The sequence below is a fragment of the Cladophialophora immunda genome (genome assembly GCF_000835495.1).
Source record: "Cladophialophora immunda strain CBS 83496 unplaced genomic scaffold supercont1.5, whole genome shotgun sequence".
Classification (NCBI taxonomy): Eukaryota; Fungi; Ascomycota; class Eurotiomycetes; order Chaetothyriales; family Herpotrichiellaceae; genus Cladophialophora; species Cladophialophora immunda.
The window spans coordinates 883,240-892,996 of NW_015622545.1; the positions used below are offsets into that span (position 1 = coordinate 883,240).

General features: G+C 53.3%; 2 protein-coding genes across 2 annotated transcripts; both read right to left on the reverse strand.

Annotated features, from left to right (window-relative positions):
- Positions 1-5,160: 5,160 nt before the first annotated feature.
- On the reverse strand, positions 5,161-5,566 carry PV07_08644 (uncharacterized protein; the record flags this gene model as incomplete). Its single annotated transcript, XM_016395838.1, has 2 exons — positions 5,161-5,400; positions 5,480-5,566. The coding sequence occupies 2 exons, from the start codon at positions 5,564-5,566 to the stop codon at positions 5,161-5,163; spliced, it is 327 nt and encodes a 108-aa protein (XP_016245694.1).
- A 122-nt stretch (positions 5,567-5,688) lies between these two features.
- PV07_08645 (uncharacterized protein) lies at positions 5,689-6,503 on the reverse strand (the record flags this gene model as incomplete). Its single annotated transcript, XM_016395839.1, has 2 exons — positions 5,689-6,357; positions 6,471-6,503. 2 exons carry the CDS (start codon positions 6,501-6,503, stop codon positions 5,689-5,691), a joined length of 702 nt encoding a protein of 233 aa, XP_016245695.1.
- Between the last annotated feature and the right edge of the window lie 3,254 nt (positions 6,504-9,757).

The window sequence follows — 9,757 nt, forward strand, 5'->3', positions numbered from 1 at the left end:
TTCTGGAAACTGAACATGACGATTTGGAGGAGCGCCGAGCCTTCGCTGCGATATGCAGGGTCGATGGAATGGATGAGGCGCTTGAAGAAGGCATCAAGGTCGGCGGGCATCGAGATGGAGGAATATAGGGGGATTAGCTATGTGGCAAGCCGCGCAGCTTTGCCAACCGATGATGGGGAAACAGAGATGGGAAAATGGAAGGGAGCTTGCAAGCCACAGCTTGGGTTTGGGAAGATGCAAGATACGCACGCGAGCTGTAAGATGAACGAAAAAGGGAGATGCAAAAAAAACCTGATATGCGAGATAAACGAGACAGATACGCAATATACAAGATTTGCAACATGGATACGTAAGCTACAAGATACGTGAGCTACAAGATTCGCGAGCCCGACTCGATGCTCTGGAGTGCTTGCCTCTCCACCGACTGTTATCGCAGGCAGGCCCGTAGACATATTTTCCCATTGGCGTTGCCTTATTTATGCCAACAAGCGTCAATCGGTTCATAGTTCTAGACTTACGCATATTGTGTTTGTGCCCGCGCCTCTACAACATTTAGCCTCCAGCGATCTACGCGGCTTTGCAGACTACAGCCGAATATAAAGTTCTTCCTTAGAACTGCCGCTTTATCTTGTTGATAGCTACTGATAAGCTAGACAGTTTAGGGTCTTCGTTTTTCCACGCGAGATCACGTCACGGTTCGCAGAAGGAGCCTCACCCGCCGATATTGAGACAAACGCACCACTTAGCTATGCCAACTGTGTGTGACTTACCCTCACGAGTGCATACCGACCAGACACGTAGCGAAAAGACATGGATTCGCCGACCTCAGGTTCGTGGAAATGTGGGCTCACCATAGAGAGCCCTCGACGATATCAGATTGGGATACTGGCCAGAGAGCAAAGGAGGGATCGCCGACAAAAAGGGGCGCAATCTTCGTCTTTGCGATACTGTCCCCCGTAGCCAAATGCAGTCCTCAACCGGCTACTACCATTCTGGCAATCTCCATGTTCTCGTCGCAAACGTGGCCCCGACGGCCGCAAATCCCCAAGCACACGTTTCATAGGTACTCAAGGCTTTTCCCTGGTACCAAGAGTCGTAACTGCGGAGTGACGGTTCCGCGATCCCAGAGCTGGGTGCAAAATCGACAATGCGCAGCAGCAGCGTCGTGATGCTCCAACCCATGATCATACAATGGTTGAGTATTGGGGAACAGCCACGTGGGTTTGAGGGGGCATTCGGATTGCAGGGTGTGAATGGAGGTTTCAGTCAGTGTGCTTCTACACAATATTGTCAAGAGGGCACCGCTGACATGGACGTTCAGCTCGCTGCAAGGTTCGCGAGACAGACACGCGCAAGAGTCTGCCAAGAGTAACTGCCTGCGAACGTGATCATGTGGTAGATGTGATCACTTAGGTGCTTCGTGCGTTCGTCTGTCGTTTCCATTGCAAGCGTCATGCTTGCAGCAGAAAGATGAACCATCTCTGATAACAGAGACTCTCGAACGCTCGCGGATCGAGTTTTTAGGGATTGATCGTAGGCAAGGAGCTGGGATAGACGGGAATACAGCAGACGGGAATACAGCAGACGAGATGCAGATTCGCGAGATGCAAGATTCGCGATGCAAGATCAACGAAATGAATTCGCGAGCTGTAAAGATACAGCTACAACATAAACGAGCTACAAGATAGTCCGGACAGCTTCGCGAGACAGACACATAGCAAGACCGATGGTAATACAGCAGACGGGATACAGTAGAGGAGATGCAAGATAGACGCGATGCAAAAAACCGAGCTGGAAGATAAACGAGCTACAAGATTCAACATTCTCGAGAGGCAGATATGCGGCAAGACAGACGGGATACAGCAGACGAAGCACAGCAGACAAGGAACAGCAGACGAGGAACAGCAGACGGGATATAGCAGACGAGATGCAGATATTGCAAGATGCAGTAGACGAGATACAGATATTGCAAGATACTTCAACAAGGCAGTGAGTGCGTGAACTTGGATTTTGTGCACTCAGGCTATGTGAAATTCATGTTGTGTGCAACTTGGACCATGTGAGTGAGCTTGGGTTGTGTGAAGCCAGGTCAAGGCAGTGAGTGAGTGAGTTAATCAGTTGTGTGAACTCAGGACATGTACACTCAGGTTATGTGTGGACTTTGGCTGTGTGCAACTGTTTCCCCAAAGGCCAAAAAGTTGCAAAAGTCCAAAAGTTGCACAAAGGGGCCAAAATCCAAAAGTGTGTCAATCCAACACTCAACCACACTCGAGGAGTACGAAAAGTGGTGTTTGGGTCGACAGTGGACAGTTGACAGTTGGAAAAGGTGATGTTGGGAAAAAAAGTGGTCAAAGACCAAAAGTTGCACGAGGGGTGATTGTCGCAAAGTGGTGGTTGTCGAAGCACAGTTTTGCGCCAATCCTTGGGCGGTCATTGGCCAAAAGTCGAAAAAAGTTGGATTTTGGACAAAATGGTGGGTTCTGATTGGCTGCTGGAGGGGGTGTGAGCCATAATGGTTGGAGTGGGGCCTACATTTCAGCGCAGCGAGAGGAGCGAGTGCAGCGCAGGCAGGAAACTTGGGCACTCAGTCTCAGTACCCAGGCACTTGACAGGCACTCAGGCACGCCCAGAATTCAAACTTTAGGCACTCGCAGGTACTCTACTACCAGCTTGAGGACCTCGGCGATTGCTGCCTAGACTTCACAACATTAAATATTTCCTTCTTTCCTTCTTTCCTTCTTTCCCACCATCATTTCCCATTTCCAACAGCAGATTCTTCACACAATGTTGTCCGCCTCTACGCCGCAGCGTAGGCCTGTCGCCGACGTGCTGCTCGTATCGCCGATACGGATCGGTGGGATGAGCCTCTCTCCGAGAAAGCGTCAAATCACGCCCACGGCCGAAGCAATGTCACCCAAAAAACTCGCAATAATCACCAAGCCCGGAAGCGTGAGTCCTTGGGTGAACAGCATCACTCCCACTACGCTCCCGAATCCGCTCAGAATCCCTGGTGAGCCTGAACTGGCCCACATTGGTAAGGACATGTTCTTCCCTGCTACAAATGGCCATAATAACCTAGTGCTCTAGATCAGCGGTCGTCTTTGTACGACATCTCCGGGCCGAATCCACTCAGAGTGCCAGAGGAGGATCTCCAAGAGTCGCCGCTGCCAGCACGCCACCTCATTTTCCCCTTTGACCTTCGAGACGACATTCGCCTTATGTATGAGCCGGAAAACGAAGTTCTCCTGCGCAGTGTCTTTCCCGGAACCACTGGCATTGGCACGGACGGATGGTTCATACTCCTCCAGCTACGCACCCTGCCACCGAAGCCGTGGCCCCTGACTATTGCGGGCATGCCACTGCATCTCGGCACGGCGGAGACTTTTGGCCAAAGTCCCATGCTAGGTTGGAGGATAGTCAGTGGAAAGAATGGCTCCATCGACAGAGAAAAAGATTACCGAAATATGGTAGACTGGAAGCCACTCTTCCAAGTCCTCAAGAAACACTTTGAAGACATTCACATCTCGATCACAGAGATCATGTACCTCGACAACCACGTAAAGATCGTCTTGGAACACCGCCAGACTGACATGAGCAAAGTGCCGTTCAGCGCAGGGAAAGTCGGGTGTTACTACTTGTACGAAGATGAGATGGGAAGGCCGTCAAAACTACATGCTCGCGCCCGCTCTCATGATCCTACTCCGGGGAACCCAGACCTCAGCCAGTACAGTCCTCTACAGCCAGGGCTGAGACTGGCATCTGCCTATCTGCCGGGCGATCCCAGTACGTACCTCGGGACAACAACTGGCGTTCTTTTGAAGGACGGACTTGGTAACGAATACATGACTGTCGCCGCACATGGATTCCCCGGCGAAGCTGGCACGGCAGTCTTCCACCCATCACCCGATTCCTCCGGCCGCCGGATTGGCGAGCTCATCATGGAAGTTTCGCACACAGGCGTTGCGCTCGTCAAGTTAGACAACGAAGAAGCGTTCTCTAACGTCACCTTCGATAGCCCAAACGCCACCGTCCCGGATTCTATCCCGCTGAAGAGATTACGGTCAATCAACGGTTATCAACAAGGTAGCCTTATCTACCTGGATTCACCTGATACAGGTTTCACCGACGGTGCTTTTATGTTTTCCGCACGCCGCCGAGTCCCTGCCGATGAAAACTCGCCACTCCGGGAATGGATCGCTACAACCTGGTGCTATATGGGCGCGGACGCGGCAGCCAGCCTTCCTGCAGGAATGTGCGGTAGTGCTATGTGGGGCGATGAAGGAAATGTCTTGGGCTTTTTCAGATACGCTCCAACCCAAGGGGTGATGAAGGACTGGTGCACCGCAATTGCTGCTGATGAGCTTATCGACCGAGGGTATACCCTCGCCTAAACGCCCATTACTACAGCATTTAGCCTCGAGGTGTCGTATAAAGACGACCACTAATCCAAAGTACTAGGTTATTATCGCCATTTATCGTAGGGAAGAATATATCCTTACTAATATATACTTATTTAGGCTAACCGGGAATTCTAAGCGGGTTCGGGAGCGTAGTGGGAGTGATACTGTTCACTGAAGGACTCGTCCTTCTAGATTTGGTGATTATTACGAGTTTTTTTTGGTAACATTACTTCGGCCGTGGGCGTGATTTGGCGCTTTCTTATAGACAATGACATTCTCCATTCAGTCTTTCAGGTGCTGGCCACGGTGGCCTCACCGTCAATGTAGGACTTCTCCCAGCAGACTTCGGCTTTAGCAAGCCAGAGCGGCGCACAATGCACGCGGAATCCAACGTACGAAGAAGTCGAAGCGTTGCCAGGCGGAACATACTTGAACACCAAGGACAGACACGCTTATGGTAATGGCTCCGCATCAAGAAACAACTGCGTAGGTTACCTGTCCAGAAAGGATCTTTTTCCAATGGTAGCACAGTAGGGTAAGCATTAAGAGAGAACCTGAGTACCAAGACAGTCCCGACTGACAACATCACCCCTTCAGGCCGACACAATTCCCAATCGCCGCCCCCTCAACCGAGCCGTCTCTCCTTACACCATTCTTCGCTCTCCTCGGTGTCTCCAATGGCGTCGTTACTGTCCGTCCGGCCGCGTATGCTGCCTACAGGCTATCAATCCCCAAATATCACGACGATAGGGGCTGGTGGCTACTCGCCGTGGGTTGCATTCGGCTGAGCTCTTCGAAGCACCACAAGCGCCGCATCAATGACCTCGATCATGGGTAGGACCTCGTCTTCTACCATGTCCTCGCAAGTGGAACGTATAGGCGAGAGGGCGTCTCTAAGCTTTGGTTCGAGCGTCAAGACGTCCTGCACCTTAAAGAGGTCCTGTAAGTGCTTCCGCGCGCAGCTCGTGATCGAAACAGTGTCGAAACGTCGAAGGAGTTCCTGGAGTTAGAGCTGCGCGAGGCAGCCTCGATCTCTGCAGGCGGACTGTCGGCGGGGTGAGGGACGGCTGGAGATTTACCTGACGATGTACGTGAAAGTAAGTCGTGATTTCGGCTGCAGTATGCCGGGAGATGTCGTCCAGGGCAGACTGCATGTCGTCGCCCATGCTGATGGACGTTGTGGTTCTCCACCACGAACCACCCGAGCTTCAGCGGCAAGACCTGGTTCTGCACCAGGTGGACGTAGTGCGATGCGCTCGTGGGTTTGCTATCGAGCATGTCGGGTGTGTTAGTAATCCGATCGTGCGCTGCCCGTCCGAATCGGCCTGGCAGGCGTGCCTAGTGACGATCTGGTTGGCCAGTTGGGACCTCGGCGGACGCGACGACGGAGGACGACGGTCCAAGGCTGCTTCATGTATGCTAGCCCCATCTTCTGGACGAAATCCGCGTCTGCCACCGTCTGGCCTATGCCGCTGCTGTGGAAAAACCCCGGGGGGTCGACCAAGGTGAGGTTTAGCAGGTGCAGCTCGCCGAGCTCGAGGCAGAGCGTGTCGTCTGTGAAGGAGCTGTTGTCGTCAATACCTATGGCGAGTTTAGCCTGCTCGTATACCGACTCCACGGCCGCAAGGTCGACGTAGTCAACCCGGAAGCGCTCCAACTTGGCTTTCTCGTCCGCTCTTCTGGTCGGACCCGGTCGTATGCTCGCCTGGAAACTAGACTCCTTCCGCCTCAACGCCAGTTGGGTCGGAGAACTAGTGCACAAACCGTCTGAGACGGGGAACGGGTATTCAGAGATCGTTGCCAGCACCGAGCTTTTGCCCGGCGACGGGTCTCCGCACACGATGATCTGTGGAAGGTCCAGTGACTTGCCAACGCCCAGGCCTCTGAGATCTCCAAGAGTGTCGAGCAGAGCGCCTTGCACATTGACAACTTGAGTCTCGGTGTACGGTATTTCCAACTTGTTCGTCGCCACCAACCAAAGACGTCATCCCGTTCGTCTCGCACTCTGCAGGCTGTGAAGAATCACGACCTTTTTGACCTGACGCTCTTCACCGTCCATCCGTAACTCACCTCCTCGCCCCTCCCGGCGCCCAGCTTCCTCATCTTCTGAACCAATCAACATTCTCTCTTCCAGAACGAGAAACGGCCCCCTCAAGCTACTCAACTGCTTCAAACATTCCCATATCGTACCATTCTTTGGTGCGTATGTCCACAACCAAGAGTTCGCCTTCCTCTTTCCCCTCATCGACATGGATCTGGCTTCCTTTTTTTGAGCAAGAAGATCGATATGGTGATTTTGAATATGATTTCACGTTCCTTTTCAGCCTGGCACTGTCCAAAGGCGTACTTTGACGTTGACGACGGTGGGGGAGAGTCCCGATTTCAGACCGCAGATCTGGCAAAGGTTGTCGTTTGTGGCTACCGTCGCATTCGTCCAAGCTGTCAATGACGAGGACAAAGGGACCGGAAGCCCAGAGAAGCTCTTTTAGGCCAGAGGGAGAAGCCCTCGGTAGGCGAAATATGATTCTGCATGAAGGGATATGAGACCAATGGCGTCTCCTTCGACATCGTAATAAGTTGCTGGAGTCGTTGAGTAAGTGGTTTCTCCCAAGTCGAGGCAAAGCCGCGGTGGGAAGGGTCGTATCGCCTGGACTGGGAGGAGAGGAGAGGAAGTGTGGGTAGGTATGGAGGATATCGACGCGGTTTGGGGCTGCAACATGCACTAGAGAGCGCTCAGTCTCAGCACTCGTAGGCAAGAAGGGCACTCGGAGGACTTGGACTTTGTTCTCGACGCAGGTCCTCTCACTCACTCACCTAGCGCACTCGCTGACTCACTGACTGTGCTTCGTTGTGTTTTGTTTTGTCCCGTTCAACTCGTTCGCTCGGCTATGTCGAGTTATGGACGGATGGTGATGAGTTGGACTCTGTAGTTTCAGCGAGATCGTGCTGCCTGCCACTTGACTGCCATTGACTTCCCTTGCACCAACTTGATTGCGTGCTTATCAGAACTCCGTGGACGTGGGCGTGGGGCGTGGGCGTGGCCACTGAGCACTCCACTTGAACTTGAGCTTGCATCAGGGCGGGAAAAAAGCTGACTTGGGCCCGTTTGCACCCCCGTGGCGTATGCTCATTTGCTCACTTGCTCATTTGCACCATTCCCAACCTCCAAACTTGCAATAATTACTGCAATCCTGGCCTGGTTGGCGGCCTCTTCTGTCCTGCCAGATCCCAACGTCTTATCCCTCTTGGACTCCTTTAGCCGAAGCTGGTAGCGTTGGCACCCTCTTCTGCTCTGCCTGGTCAGCTTGGTCAGCCTATTCTGCCTCCTCTGCCTGCTCACTCTGGTTTGCTCTGCCAAAGGACCTCAAGAGACAAGGCGTTGGAGGCTACCAACTAGGGCAGGACTGCAGAGACAAGACGCTGGGATCCAGCAGGACAGAGCCGGCAGCCAACCAGACCAGAATTGCCTCAGCAAGGACTCCAGAGACAAGGCGTTAGGATCTAGCAGGACAGAACCGGCTGCCAACTGGACGAGGACAGAGGGTGCCAACGCTGCCAGCTTCGGCTAAAGGACTCCAGAGACAAGACGTTGGGATCTCGCAGGACAGACGAGGTGCAAATACGCGAGATGCTTCAACAAGTCAGTGAGTGAGTGTGTGAACTCCGACATTGTGTGCCCCGTGTGTGAACTCCAACGATATATACCCCGTCATTGTTTGCCTGAACGATGTGCACCCCGTTATTGTTTGCCCCGACAATATTCACTCCGACACTTTTGTCTTTGTCCCCCGACCTTGTGTCTGCCCCACGGGACATTATGTGATTAGGGTCGGGGTTGTTGAGCTCAGAATAGTGTGCAACTTTCCGCCAAAGACAAAGATGTTGAACAACCCTCGTGGTGAGTGTGTATGTGCTCCGTGTGTGAACTAGGATTGTGTGTACTCGGATTGCGTGTAACTTCCGCTAAAGAAAAGGTATTGAAGGTGTCCAACAACTCTCCTAGACAAAGTCAAGTCCAGGAGTGCCCTGCTGAGGCTGCGGTGGACTGCCTGCGGTGGACTGCCTGCGGTGGACTGCCTGCGGTGGAGTGACTGACTGCGCTGTGGTGCTGTGCGGAACCTTTGGGCTGAGTAGGGCTGAGTAGCGCAGAACAGCGCAGAGCAGAGCAGGATGGAGCAGAGTAGAGTGAGCAGGTAGAGGGTGCCAACGCTGCTAACTAGGCCAGGACTGTACTGAACGGTGAGCGAGTGCGACGATGGAATATGGACGTGGAGATGGGGGTGGTGACGCTGCTATTGTTGCCGCTCCCGCTGATGTTGCTGCCGCCGAATGTTGTTGCATAATCGCATAGATTTACGAGACAGATACACGAGCTGTAAGATACGCGAGATGCTTCGATAAGGCAGTGAGTGTGTGAACTCGAAACATTACATAACGTCTATAATTTATTGCTAATGTACTTATCCATTGGATTCTTCCTTTGTAGACGGGAAGCATTAGATCGCTCTCCCTAACCGTGGCATTAAATAGCTCGCGGATTGCCCGTCGGCGACCTGTCCTTGTGTATCAAAATATGGGATGTTCGCCTGAGACCTTCCCTTCCTCGATCTTGCACCGACCAACCTGAGTGGTTGTCGGAATGCCGTGGCCACTTGAGGCGATCCCGGCCTCGAGCTCGGAGAAGTCGTACGGGTCGATTTCGTTGTCGCGGTTGCGCGTGGCCTTGTTGTCCCGGATGTGCACGTCATCCTTGTGCGTGAGCACTCGGAGTCGACGGAAGGGGACTTCCGCGAGGATTTGGACGACGACGATGAGGACTTCTTGAAGCACCAATAGGTTTGGGGCTTGCTGGGGAGCTAGGAGTCGAACTGGACCCTGCTGGAAACTGGCGCAATTTGGACGAACTCATGTCGACCCGCTGGCGCTGGGGCTGGGGGTGCCATCAGCACCTGGAGAGAACTGCCGAGCACGCCCTAAAGCTGCAGTATAGCTTGTACTTGTCGAGGTCGCCACACTACGGCCAGAAAGCGTGGACCGGGTCCCTGCTGAGACCAACTGGTGGGGTACGCCTCTGGGCTACGAGAATAGGTAAAGTGTTCACATCTGGCCCCCATTGCAGAAAGAAGTATATCCTGACGGAGAACGTGTGAGGGTCGCAGTTCGGGTGGAGTGTACTCGACCAACAAGGACCTCCTGTCCTTCGGGGCCGCGATCCTGTCGTCGACTTTCATCCAGGGGGGGGGGGGGGGGGCTTGGCCGTTTGCACCTATTGTGCCCATTGCACACTTGGTCACTTACTCCTTTCTCTCTCACTCTCTCGCTATCTTACTCTCTTGCTCTCTTGCTCTCTTACTCTC